The sequence below is a fragment of the Sceloporus undulatus genome, chromosome 6 (genome assembly GCF_019175285.1).
Source record: "Sceloporus undulatus isolate JIND9_A2432 ecotype Alabama chromosome 6, SceUnd_v1.1, whole genome shotgun sequence".
Classification (NCBI taxonomy): domain Eukaryota; kingdom Metazoa; phylum Chordata; class Lepidosauria; order Squamata; family Phrynosomatidae; genus Sceloporus; species Sceloporus undulatus.
Genome location: NC_056527.1, coordinates 16,003,113 through 16,017,434, shown reverse-complemented (window position 1 = coordinate 16,017,434; position 14,322 = coordinate 16,003,113). Strand labels below are relative to the sequence as shown.

At 42.6% G+C, this 14,322-nt stretch overlaps 1 protein-coding gene across 2 annotated transcripts in view; it reads left to right on the top strand.

The window, feature by feature from the left end:
• Positions 1–14,322, top strand: part of PITRM1 (pitrilysin metallopeptidase 1) — a 55,771-nt gene that overhangs the window by 4,937 nt on the left and 36,512 nt on the right. For both annotated transcript variants that reach the window (XM_042475312.1, XM_042475311.1), the window contains exons 3-7: positions 8,949–9,055; positions 10,264–10,415; positions 11,144–11,258; positions 11,351–11,447; positions 13,763–13,923. In XM_042475312.1, coding sequence (XP_042331246.1) covers positions 8,949–9,055; positions 10,264–10,415; positions 11,144–11,258; positions 11,351–11,447; positions 13,763–13,923 — 632 coding nt within the window. The remainder of the gene's footprint in view (positions 1–8,948; positions 9,056–10,263; positions 10,416–11,143; positions 11,259–11,350; positions 11,448–13,762; positions 13,924–14,322) is intronic.

Here is a 14,322-nt window from a genome sequence, read left to right as displayed (position 1 = left end):
GAATGACACCTGGCTGAATGAAACGACGGTGAAAGGGGAATCGAGGAGTCCAGATTTGAACATAAGTTGAACCATGAGTCTACAATGCGATGCGGCAGCTAACAAGCCAGCATGTGAAGGCTCCATCAATAGAAGTATACTGTTCTAAATCAAGGGAAGTCATAGTGCACTATATTCTGCTCTGGTCAGCCCCACCTGGAATACTGTGTCCATTCTGGGCACCACATTAAAAATAGGACATTGAGAAACTGGAGCGTGTCCAAAGAGAGAACTAAAATGGTGAAAAGTCTGGAACCATGCCTACGAGGAACGACTTAGGGGGTTTTACCTGGAGAAGAGAAGGTTAAAGGTGATAGGATAGCCCTGTTTAAATATTTGAAGGGATGTCATATGAGGAGAGAGCAAGTTTGTTTTCTGCTGCTCCAGAGACTAGACCCCGGAGCAATGGATGCAAACTGCAGGAAAAGAGATTTCACTCAACTTAGGAGAACTTCCTGACAGAAAGGGCTGTTCAACAGTGGATCAAACTCCCCCGAGTGTAGTGGAGTCTCCTTCCTTGGAGGTCTTCAAGCAAGAGGCTGGATGGACGGTTGGGGATGCTGTTTGATTGTGATTTCCTGCATGGGCAGGATTGGACTGGATGTGCCTTGTGGTCTCTTCCAACTCTAACGATTCTATGACTCTATGATTCTATGCTACCAAACTGCTATAGAATTTAGCCGTGATTCGGTTGTTTTTCTATGAGGTCTCAAGGAAGGTAAACCTGTCTCTCAGCTTTGTTTGAAACCAAACTATGCTGCGGAAGGATTAAAAAAAAAGGAAACAACCACAACAATGAAAAGCCCAGCCTTCTAAAGGCTTAATACAACAAAACCAAAACACAAACAAAGTGATACCTTTATTGGACCCAATGCATAAAACACATCATGCAGATTTCAAGACTCAGTTGGATTTTCATAAGTTAAAAATGTCAAGAATCATAAAAAAGGAAATTAGAGTCACAGGCCTACATTTGTCTGAGATGTTATCTCGTACCAATTAAGGCACCAGACAAATAGTGTATCTTCAGCAATTATGTGGGAAATACACCGCCTATTATTTATATTTTTTATTTTAGACGCCTATTCCGCTTTGATCATGCGGTTACAAGTAAAAATTTCATCAAATATTTTTAAATAAATAATTGATATTAATTTTAAAAGAAGATGTTTCTTCCAGCAGGCCTGTTTTGCCCTGCCTCTCCCCCTCAAGATGGTGGTGGAGGGGAGGGCTCTTTTCTTCAGGCCAGCCTCCTCCCCCCCCTCAAATGGTGGTTGGAGAGGGCTCTTTGTCTTCAGGCCAGGCCTCCTCCCCCTCAAGATGGTGGTTGGAGGAGGCTCTTTTCTTCCAGGCGCCGCCTCTCTCCCCCTCAAGATGGGGGGAGGGGGCCTTTTCTCCAGCCAGGCCCTCTCCCCGTCAAGATGGTGGTTGGAGGGGGCTATTTCCTTCAGGCCAGGCCACGGCCCCCCAGAGGGGGAGGAGGCTCTTTGTCTTCAGCCGGCCTCTCTTCCCCCGCAAATGGTGGTTGAGGAGGGCTCTTTTCTTCCAGCCAGTCGGCCAAGTTGTGTATGTTTAGTCACTTATAACTTCTTGCTGAGAGCATTGGAGACACTGAGTTACTAAGATCTGAGAAGGGTAAGAGATGGAAACTCTGGCAAAGAAATACATTACCTTGTTGACTGTGAATCCATGAATGCAATCGCCAGTCTTGTACTGCAATGCGCTTTCATTAGCAGAACTGCTCTCTTCCCCATCTCCACAATTGTGGACCAAATAATCTAGACAACTTATACTGAAAGAAAGGGGTGTCAAGAGAAAATCAATGAGTATGTTCTCATAAGAGACAGACTAGAAATGGTTTAATTTTTCAAATTATCAGCAAACAACACAGTGTTTTTCAGGTACGATAGGTCCCTGCCCCATCACCCACAAAAGTACCAAAAAAAAAACAAAAACAAACAAACAAAACAGTAAACAGCCGGAAATCAACTTCTGGTTACTTGAAAAATGCCTGAGGAAAGGGTTTTTGAAACTTCTTTAAACAGGAAAATTGCCTCCTCAGAAATATGGTATAATTGGTAATATCACTTTTGCCAGGAAAAAAAGCTGTTTTGGCGGGCAGGGCAATGAGTGACTCCAGATGGGCCCAGGGTTGCAAAAACAAGCTTGGCAAGTGACCATATTCCACCCTGCTCGAGAGAGATAATGAGGGCATGCATGGAACAATTTTCTGCATGGGGAAAAACAAGATGACCAGCTGTGTTTTTGCAACAATGTAAGGGAAAAGCAACCCCATGGTTTGAACAATCTAATGGGGGGTGGCAGTGAGGTAATACAAAAACAAAGACTGGAACCTTCCATAAACAAACTCCACTTATATAAATTCTAACTGTAAACAGAGGTTGTAAGCTGCGTGGGTGACCTTGGCAAGTCACATGCTCTCAGCCTCAGAGGAAGGCAATGGCAAATCTCTTTGAACAACCTTGCTAAGAAAACCCCCATGATAGGTTGCCTTAGGTCACCTTAAGTCAAAATACGTGAAGGCACACAACACAAACCTGCCCAACTTTCCCATGCCAGCCATCTATGGAGACAAGACAACATCATTCAAATGAGAATAGAGTTATGCAGTCATACACAGCAGATAAAGTTGGACTAAGATACCATACTCAGTTTACTAAGCTCTTGGGCCACATTCATTGTGGTATTCTTGAGAAAGTCACCATCCTAACCTTAGCCTACCCTCACAGGGTCATATGAGAGTAACAGGGAGGTGAAATTGGCCACATGGCACCCTGAAATCCACAAGGGAAAGAAAGTAATAAAGGAAAATAATACAGTAAAGAAACCAAAATAGGGGTCAAAGATAGACTCAATTAGGCTCCGCAAATAACTGCAAAAATCAAAATAAAATGATGAATGCCAAGGCCACAATTTATCAGCACAAGGAACTGTTCTTGTTTTTATATCTCCAGAAAAAAGCAAATGATAAACTTCCTATTTTTCCACTTCACAACTACCTGCTATCTCTGCAAAGATTATTCACTGCAAGGACACAAGAAAACCATAAGAGTCAACATCGATATACCCCCTCATGGCGATGCAAATGCACAATAGGCAAGAGGAAAGAAAAGTTTTCTGTGAAAATACCTGGCGCAACAGAAGAGAGGGGAAATCCAAAATATTATTTGGAAGGAAGACACCACACCAATAAGTTTCTAGGCTTGGTGGAACATTATGAGGGAATGGGGCAGGGAGAACAATGGTGTTTCAAATGCTGCTGTTAAATGAGCAGGGGCGCGAGAAATCATATCAGTCACCAGAAAATGTACCTGGGAGAACACCTCTCTAGGCCATCTCTAGGTCCTCCAATGCAACTCTGTGGTCAACATCTGCCAGACATGACCAAGAGTTGCGCTGGAGAGGCTACAAATACTAGTGGAGGGTCCTCTCTAGGACTCTCTAGCTCCTTCAGTGCGACTTCTGGTTAAAGTTTAACCATAGAGTTGCGCTGGAGGACAGAGAGATTCCTAGAGGGAATGTATAAAAAATCAGTGAATAATCAGACCTGCAAAAGGCAAAGCCGCAAACGTGGATGGACGAGTGGTAAAATACACGCAGAGAACCACCTTTCTTTTCATATTTATTTCATTTCATTCCACACCGCCTTCTCCCAGAAAGGGACCCAAGTGGCTCACAGATTAAAAAACTTTAAAAAGCATTTAAAAATAAAATAAATTAAAATAACCCAGTTAAAAAAGATAAAATTAAGATTAAATGCATACAAAAGTTAATATATATAATGAAATACTATATATATACCGTCATGATATATATATCATAAATTTAAATTGCGTGAGGTCCATCCTATGGAATCCTGGGATCTTTATTTTTTTACAGGGGCCTTCAGCCTTTCCCTGCCCAGAGTCCCTGTGCCTCACCAACTACAAACCCCAGGATTATCTAGATGGAGCCATGACTGCATTATTTCTTCAGTGCAGTTGCTGAAAACAAGAGATGGAAGGGCTCACCGAACAGACTATTATGTCAACCCAAGGGGGAGTATGGAAAACTTCTGCACATGCTCAGAGGCTCGCTTGCCTTGTCCCCAAACTCCAGCAGAAAAGCAGATGAGCCTTCTCCTCGAGGCTCATTACTGACGCGAGCGTGGCACCAAGGAGAAAGAACAAAAGGGGCCAAGGGTGGCCTCTGAGCATGGGCAGAGCGCTTTCCCACTTTTCCAGTGAAAGGTTGAGAATGGCTCAGGTTCCCCGACTTAATCCCCCGCTAAGAGGCTCCTTCCTTACCGCCCAGGCCCTCCTCAGAGACAACCCCGGCCCCACAGCCGAGCCCCCCCTCAGCCCCCAAAGAGGAAATGGAGAAAGAAAGAAGCACAGCTGGCCCCACTGCCCGACGTCTCATACGCGCACGCGCACCCCTGCCTCCGCCACTGTCCCACCACTCCAGATGCGTTGGACTCAACCCGCCAGCCCCAGCCAGCAAAGCCCGTTTCGGGCAATGCCGGAGTTGAAGTCCTCCCATCCCAGGGAAGCTTAGCAAAGGGGCCTGCCCCCAGTGCATTGGGCGGCATCCACACCATTTTAACTGCCATGGTTCAGTGCTCATAGAATCGGGATGTCGTTTTGTGGCAACCAAGCTCTCTGACGAGAAGGCTAAATCTCACAAAAATACATTCCCAGAATGTCCACAGCATGCCTGCATCCACACTGCAGAAATATCCGGGACACCACTTTCCTTCCCATGGCTCAATGCTACAAATCTCGGGAACGGAGTTTGTTGTGGCACCAGAGCCTCTCTGACAGAGGAAGGCTAAATGTCTCACAAAGCACCTTCCCAGAATCCTAGCACTGAGCCTGGCGTTAAAGTGGTGTCAACGCATTATTATGCAGGTAGATGCAGCCACACATGTCTGGAATGAAATAAAAGGCCTTTCCACTATTTTGCTCAATCCTCAGAGAACTACAAGTCCCAGAATCATAGCATAATAATACATATTAAAAACATTTGTGATCTGGTTCACTTTTCCCCACCCCCAAATAGACATGTGAACAGGGTTTTAAACTGTTTCAGCTTCTTAACTGGTACAGGACAGAAAGACTAGAAATATGTTAGGTTTAAAAATATTATGTTGTTACATTCTCAACATGAGTTATAGTCAATAATATTCTTAATATAAATTATTATTATTATTATTACTATTTTTAAAAAAAAAGGTCATGAAGAATCCTAGAACTGGGTTTACTTGGCAGGCGATCGGTTGAAGCCCTAAGCCACCCTTTGGAATGGAAGAAATGGCCGAGCAGTGGACACAATCGCTCCTGAGCGTCCCCTTCTCATGGAGGGAGGCCAAACAACCCCCTGGTTCTAGGGATTTGGATGTATGAAGCAAATGAAAGGAGACCTAGAGCACGTTGGCGAAAGACGCGGAGTGAATCTGATCGAAGACGGGCTAGAGCCTATTTGAAAGCCACTCTGTGGACAATCCGGGCAGCAAAGAAAATTAGTTTTTTGCTACCAGCATTGCATCTGCAAGGAGCCGGTCACCGAGCTGTTTCAAGTGACAAGGGGTCCCTGTTTACCACTCCCCCTAGTAGAAAATGCAGACCCTCAAAGGCTACTGGGAAGAATGTTGCTCGATAAAATCACTCATTTCGGTTCGGAATCCAAATTGGATCTAAATTAATACAACGTCATGGATTTACCTTGGCTCCTACCGGTCAGTGTCTAATGGATACTTTTTCACTTATGCAAAGGCCTGAGATGTAGACGAATCCGTGGAAAGATAAAAGCCACCACAATGTGGCTTGGACCCTGTCCGTCTTGGCTTATTAAACAGCCAAGGGGGACTGACTGATGGTAAGGAAGTAATCAAGCCTCATACACAAGGCAGAATTCCATCCTGCCTAAGAGGCTGGTTGTGAAGCCTCTTAAAAAGTCCATCATTGGATCCCACAATACGAATAACTATCTGAGCCAGTGGGCTAACCTACCATTTCTGAGCAAGGTTCCTGGATCAAATTGGGGTGGTGCTTCCCACTCACACGGGTTTCTGGATGAAACGGATTATCTGATCCTTTCAATCTGTTGCAGAACATGGCTATGGAACAGAGGACAGCGATTGATCGCCTTGGTGGATGAACCTACCTGGAACTGGACAAGGAGTATGTCCCTGTTGGGTTCTTCTGGACGATCACAGCAGTTTGATACCATCGATCATGGTAGACTGCTAGACCGCCCTCTGGGATGGGGGCATGGAGGTACTGTTCTACAGTGGGTTCCGTTCCTGCCTGGAGGAGCGAACTCAGAAAGGTGGTACTGGGGGACCGCATGTTAGACCCCTGGGCCATTGACCTGTGGGGTCAACTCAATGTTCTGTGTTGTCCCCTATGCTGTTTAACATATAATGAAACCGCTGGGAAGGTTGTTCTGGAATTTTTGGGGTGCGATGTCATCAATATTCAGATGACACTCAACTCTACTAATCGCGTCCCACCTCAATCCAAGGAGGCAGTCCTGGCTCTAAACCAGTGCCTGTCTTCAGTAATGGACTGGATGAGGGCAAACAAGTTGAAACTTAATAGCAGACAAACAGGTGCTCCTGGTCAGTTGAAGGCCGATCAGGGAATAGGGATCCAGCCTGTGTTAGAGGGTCCACTCCCCCTTAAGACACAGGTTTGCAGTTTGGGGGAATCCTTGGACTCAGCGGTAAACTGTGGAGCCCAGGGCTCGCTGTGACCAGAGTGCTTTCGCAACATTGAAAACGTGTGCGCCAACTGCGCCCGTTCCTGCTTGAGAAGCCAGATCTGGCCAGGGTGGTAAACATCCTTAGTTACATCCCGGTTGGACTACTGTAATGGGCTATAACATAGGACCTGTCCTTGAAAAGGTTCGGAAAATTCAAACTGGTTCAAAGGCTGCTGCCAGGCTGTTACAGCGCCAGATTAAAGAGCCCATACAACTCCACTGGTAAACAGCTTCATTGGCTGCCAGCTCGTTTCCCGGGCACAATCAAGGTTACTGGTTATATCCTAAAAAGCCTTACGATGCTCAGGTCCACATTAAGTGGCAGACCGTTTCTCCTGTATGAACCGGCCCGGACTCTGAGATCCTCTGGAAAGCCCTTCTCTTCCATCCCAACACCTTCACAAACACGTTTGGGGGGGACACGAGAGAGGGCCTTCTCACGGCTCTCCAATAGACTCTTGGAACGCCCTGCCCAGGGAGATAAGAACGGCTCCCCCTCCTTGATGCTTTCCACGGCAGGTGAAGACCTACCTGTTCAAACAGGCATTTAGGATCACTATAAGAACAGGCAGGAGGTTGGACTAGTTTATCAGTCTGTTTAATGCTGTCAGTTATCTATTATTTTTAAAATGTTTTAATTGTACTTTTGTTTGTTTGTTTTGTTTTTTAATTGCTCTGACCGCGCTGAGTCCCAGCCCGGGGAAAAGGAGGCGGGAAATAATAAATAAATAAATACCTCCTCCATCTAAGTCGATTTTATAATTAATGTCACTCAAACCCAGAAAACCAAAGCTCCTTTTGGGGAAAAGTAGTAGAGAAGTCGTGAGGGCAGGGAGCTGTCAAAAGTAGCAATCTGGCAATGGGGTTGTCTCTATCTTGTAGTTGGTGTATTTTGTTGTTGGTGTGATAATTGTATTGTTTTAAAATAGCAACTGTGAACTGTCCGAGAACCTTTGGGGCTGAAGAGTGGGGTAGAAATAATCTAAGTTTTAAATTAAACACTGTTAATTTTAAATGATTTATTTCAAACATAGATTGGTTTATACTTTATCTTGTTTGTTCTTTTAAACTGATATACGTTTTAAAGAAATCATTTTAAACTGCACATACTTGTTGCTCTGTTGTCCATGCAGGGCCATGCATGGGGAGAGTGGGTAAGAATAAAATATAAGAATAATAAGAATAAATATAATAATAATAATGGTTTGTTGTTGTTGTTGTTTTGTTGTGGGTGTGCCTTCAGTCGGGTGCATTTGATGGTGACCCGAAGGCAAACTATATGGAGTTTTCTTGCCATTGTCTTCCGATGGGGGTGTCAAGGCTTCTCCTATGTCCATGGCATCCTCTGAGGCCTGAGAGGGGGTACCTTGCCCGAGTCACCCGGTGGATATACAAGGCGTACTAGGATGTGAACCCTAGTCGCCAGAGGTCAGAGTCCAGGCATTTTCCCATCCTATATCTGTGCTTTTCGTTTTTCCGCCCTAAGTGCAGTACCTTACATTTCTCCGTGTTGAATTACATTTTGTTAGCTATGGCCCAGTTTTCTAGTCTGTTCAGGTCATTTTGAATCTTGATCCTGTCCTCTGGGGTATTAGCTACTCCCCCTAATTTGGTGTCATCTGCAAATTTGATAAGTATGCCCCCAATTTTGTCCTCCAAGTCATTGATAAAGATGTATCATATTTACAGCTTAATCTTGGGATTTGTAGTTTGATGATCAAGTATATTGAGTGCTTTCCTAAAGTGCTTTAATTTATTCTCCTGAAATGCAGATCATTAGCAAAGAATTCTAAGTAGAACACCAATCTGAGGATTCCTTTGGCTGAAACCCTGACAGTTGAATTGGTATATACTGTACTCTATAATTGTAATGTTATACTCCCAATGTACAGACAGAGAAACAGTTATGAGATCTGCCCCTTCGCCCATTTTCTTGTGTCAGGAAATCCTGGTTGCCTCTGGTGATCTGGCAAATTGTTAAATGTGAAGCTGGAAAAGAGTAATAGAGGTTTTCATGTTTCTGCTTTTCAGTGCATCTATGGGGTGGCTAGTGTGTCACAAACAACTAACACAGACATCACAAAAGCGACTGTAGCCTCACTGTTTATGTTTACTGGAAAATGTTTGTGTTTACTTCCTCCCAGGTGACAACTGTACCTGAGTTATTCTTAACTGCTGTTAACCTCAGCCATGATAAGACGGGAGCCAAATATTTGCATGTGGCACGAGAGGATTCCAATAATCTATTCAGGTAGGCAGTGCCACACTGGACCTAACTGTTCCCATAGGGTGGTTGTGAAGAGTAGTTCTTTGTTTGCCACTCTGATCAAATCATGAAAGACGGGGATACATAAGTGATAAATGTTGCTGTGAATTCAAGTAGATTTCAGTGTTGTTTCATTTCTGAGAATCAGAGCTTCTGTTTGGAGCCTCAATTTCCCCCCTTTTAGCTTAGGAGCATATAACTGTTGGGCATTTAGAGACTGCATTGTCCCTCCAGGCAACCTTGGAGCACTGCACCATTTGCCATACCCAACAAAAATATCTCTGTTTTCTGTGCCTCCAAATTCCTCTACATACTCAGAATCAATGGGGGCAATTCCATCATTTTTTAAGACCTCTCTGGGCCATTTTAGACCCAAGAGAGGCCTTATCTGTCTGTCTGTCTATCATTTCATTTATATGCCACCTTTCTCCCCGAAGGGACCCAAGGCAGCTCACAGATTTAAAAAGCATTTCAATAAAATTTAAAACAGTGAAAAATATCTAAACACAATATAAAATTACATTAAAAATATAATGGAAGCTGAATCCTGAGTCACTTCCTCTGGGGGAAAACAGTCCTCTCCTAGGCTTAAAATGAGCCAGGTAACAGAAAATCACTACACAGTTACCCCTATGTCCCCTAAGGGGCATTTTGAGCCAAATTATTTTTTTAAATTAATAGTTTGAGAAGCTGTGGGAAATACAAAATGGCCTGCAGGCTGCACTTTGTGCACCCCTGTTCAACTAATAATTAGTGTCCATGGGTTTATGGATCATCAGTATGCAGTTGAAGAAAATATTTAAAACACTCACTGCATATTTCACACTATGTTTTTCAAAAATATATAGTTCTTGGTTTGTTTAAGCTTTTACCAGGTGACTTTTCACCCTCCTTTTGCAGAATATAAGTATGATAATGTAAGTGTTACTGGGGAATTTCTTTGTCAAAGTCAAATAAAATACATGCTGGGTTCACGGTTTGACAGTTCCCAAGGCAGAAAAATCCTCCTGCTGTGGGTTTGTCATGCAGAGTTAAATATAACAGCAACAACAACAATGCTCTGCTGAAATGGAAGCCACCATTCACCAGTGGTAGTCACTGTGCCCTTAGAGGATTAGCACATGGTTTTTATATGTTGGATGATGTTTCACTTCTGCCTGTGACTCCCAAGCTTTTTTCTGTTCCTGCTCCAGTGTTCAATTCCGCACCACCCCCATGGACAGTACAGGTGTTCCTCATATCCTTGAACACACCGTGCTTTGTGGTTCACAAAAATATCCTGTCAGAGATCCCTTCTTTAAAATGTTAAACAGGTCGCTCTCCACCTTTATGAATGCATTTACAGGTGAGCAAATGAGAATTAACAGCTTCTTGAATTCTAACTGAATATTAATAATAATTTTTATATGATAGAAATCTTTTGAATGTCCTAATTGCCAGCTCCAGTGATGAGTGCCAAGTTTCCAACATGATTGTAGCCATACAAGGCACTTAGAAACAAGACTGGGGAATTATCAGCATAGTTCAAATGTACAGAAAATTTTAAAAAGAGTTACTATAATGGGTTAGCTTCCCAAGTAGTCCAGGTTGAGCTGAGATATGCTCAGTGGCTGAGGAACATGCAGAGATACGTGGAAAGAAAACATGGAACATGGTGAAGAGAGGAAAAGTAGAATGCCTTGTTTTGAAAGGGATGGTTTACTGGAGCACTTCCTTTTGGAGGTAGGAAATACTGCAGCATTTCTATGTTAGTTCCTGCTGAATTGAGATAGACACAGCCTTTTAGAACTTATTTCAAAGTCTAATACTTTTCTTGTCTTAGAGGTGGAGTTTTGTAAGTTAGTTGGGAGATCTTGAGGTTCATTTCTTAAGATAATACTTCTAGAGACTTCCCTCTTGTAAACAAGTGGTATCATTTTGACTAGATAAGCAATGAAGGATATGGGTGAAAATATCAGTCATACAGAAAAGATGACTAACAAGGTAATGTCCATAAATATGTGAAAACTGTAAAATATTTAATTGATATTTAATTAATTGATGTTTTCATATATTCACTTATTTTCCATACAGCTAGTGACTACACACTGTACCCATTTTCTACCCAAAATCCTAAGGATTTTCAGAATCTTCTGTCTGTTTACCTTGATGCTGTGTTTTTTCCTTGTTTGAGACATCTAGATTTCTGGTAAGATTTCACACTTTGGCACCTGTACATAGACATGATGGTGCAACCCAATGGAATATTAACCATTTCATTTGTGTCTTAACACCACACAGGCAGGAAGGCTGGAGGTTAGAACATGAGAATCCTAAAGATCCTCAAACACCATTAACCTTCAAAGGAGTTGTTTTCAATGAAATGAAGGGTGCATTTGTAAGTCCTTTATGATTGTTTTGTTCACTTTATTCATTGCTCCTGCTTGGGGACATTTGGGCTTTAAAATTAACATGTAAATGTTGGAAACAGACCAGATTTCACACTCAGAAATGTCGAGCTGCTGGTGGATGGAATAAAAATGATTTAAGGATAGATTTTTAAAGCTAGATTGGTGGTACATCCTCCCTGAGGCCTAATTCTTTTCACAGTGGTAATCACCATGTCAGTCTGAAGAAAAGCTCAAGCATGCAGTTCTTTTACTGATCTTGGACTCTTTATTTATTTATTTAGGTATTTATACCCCGCCCTTCAGCCCTAATGGCTCTCAGGGCGGCTTACAATATTATTTTTAATCAGACAGTTCCCTGCCCTCAGGCTTACATTCTAAATCTCTTTAGTATTTTTCTAAATGGTGAGTGAGATTAGGAACTTCTCGAATTTGAGGTATTTCTCAGATTTGCTGATGACATGAAGTTGGGAACAGTACCTAACATTGTAAGGAAAATAAATGAAATTCAGAGTGATCTTGACAGAATGGAGTGCCTGGTGCAAACCAGCGGCATCACTAGGGATCGTGTCACCTGCTGCGGTAACTCATAGTGTCACCCCCATTGACCTCCTCCCATTTCACACTATACAGAAACCTTAGTAATGCTTTTTTGCACTAATGTTACTCGTAAATAATGATTCCCATATACCACTGAATGTCATGCTAATAGTTGTGACATAAACAACTAGCAACATTAAAATTATACCTTCAAATTACAATATCATACTCACAACCTAAATGGATTTACATATATGTAGTGAAGATTTTGTTAAAATGTGATGTTTTTAAAGAAAAATTTAAAAATAAAAAGTTTTAAAAATTGCATTTTTTAAAAAAATATTGAAATTTGAAATTTTAATTTTAAAAAATTATGGGGCCTCTCCTTTCTCCACTCACTGAGCTTCTTCCCACTCCCTGTTTTCTTAAAACATTTTAATTGCAAGCAAATGAATGCCACAGCCCATTTCTGCCAAAAAATAGGTGTTTGAGGAATAGTAGTTTCATCCCCTCAGGTTGTCACCTGGGGTGGTCCGCATCCCTTGCACCCCTAGTGATGCCACTGAAACCAACAAGATGAAATTCAACCCCTGTGTTTAAGTACCCTCACTCCTAAAAAGCAAGGGAGACCTGGTTTTACATCCATATCTATGGAGAGAAGGTAGACATAAATCTAGTAGTTAGTCGCATCTAAAGTAGGTGGGTTGAATCAATGGTAACTTAGGGAGAAAACAGACAGCGGCTAAGGAGTGGCTTGCTGCCATCCCTTTGCTTGCTGGGTTGGGAGCGCAGCAACTGTATGCCACGTGTCCTACCTGGGTGGTTCCCAGCACAAAAAGGAGCAGCAGAAAGCCACTCCTTTTAGTGCTGGGAAAAGGGCGCACTTGCTGTGGCAATGGAGGGGTTTTTGTGTTTCTTCGGCGCAGCGTGTGCAAACGCTATGCCGCAGAAACGCTGCAATGCTGTCTGCCATGTGGTCAGGCTTTGTGGGTGGAGTTGGGCTGTGGGGTAGGTGGTTGCCACACCCCCATTCCACCCCGATGCTAGCTCATAGTGCTGGTCTGTACAGCTTCTTACTTGATTTTCAGAGATTCAGTGGGTTTATGCACAATGGGACTTAGTGTTAGTTAAAGGCCATATGTGTGCTAGTTGTTTGAAAACTCAACAGGGGCCAGTAGTGGGAAGCAGTTACTAAATGTGTTCATTCTTAGACTATTTTGATAAAAGCATCATGTCGGATTTCATACGTTTCTGCTGTAATCTGCTGTGGTTGGATCTTACCTGGAGTGCTGTGCTAAATTTTGGGAGCCATAGAAAAACACTAACAAACTTGAGTATGTCAAGAGAGTAGTGACCAGGACAGTGGGTTATCTGGAATCCAAGTCCTAGGGGGGTTAAAAAAGCTGTCCATGTTTAGCCAAGAGAAAAGAAGAGCATATCTCCTCAAATATCTTAAGACCTGTCATGCTGAAGATGACATAGACTTGTCTGTGGTTCCAGAGGACCTGACCTAGAACCAGTGTGTGGAAATTGCAGAGTAACAGATTTGCACTTTATTAGGGATCTTGGCAGAGCAGTGAAGGAAATGTTCTACCAGTAAGAGCTTTTCAATAGTGGACCCAGTTTTCTTAGGATTTGATGAGCTCCCTAAGATCCCTGGATGTTTTCTAACATTTTCTGGAAAGTATTTTTTATTCAGTTAGTAGAGTCAGTCACACATCATTCCTCCATGTATTTTTATTCTTAATAAAATATTTCCTTTAAGACAGACAATGAGAGGGTATTCTCTCAGCACCTTCAGAACAAACTTCTTCCTGACCACACATACGCAGTTGTGTCTGGTGGCCACCCCTTGAAGATCCCTGATCTTTCCTGGGAACAGCTGAAGGAGTTCCATGCCACACATTATCATCCCAGTAATGCAAGGTATCAGAAGTGTATTCATTAAAGGGATAGGCATTATGCTGTGTAATTTGTCATTGCAGCCACATTGCACGGAAAAGTATTGTGCTTAAGCAGTGGTGTTTTGTTTTAGAATGTATTAATAAATTTTAATTTAAAAAAAGCAGTGGTGGGGAATCCCAACATGTTTTGGCCACTGGTGTTTTGACTGGCCAAAATGGGGACTGCCAAAAATGGTAAGAATTTGACGAGGGCTGCAGGGAGAGAAATAAAAAATCCATTTCTGTTTTTGAAAAAAAATAGATATTTGTTGCTGAATAGGTCATTGCAAAGGGAAATTGCTACTTCTGGAGATTTGGGTTCCATATGCAGTCATAAAACCACATTTCCCCCACTTCTGCTCTAAAGAAAGGCACACACTCA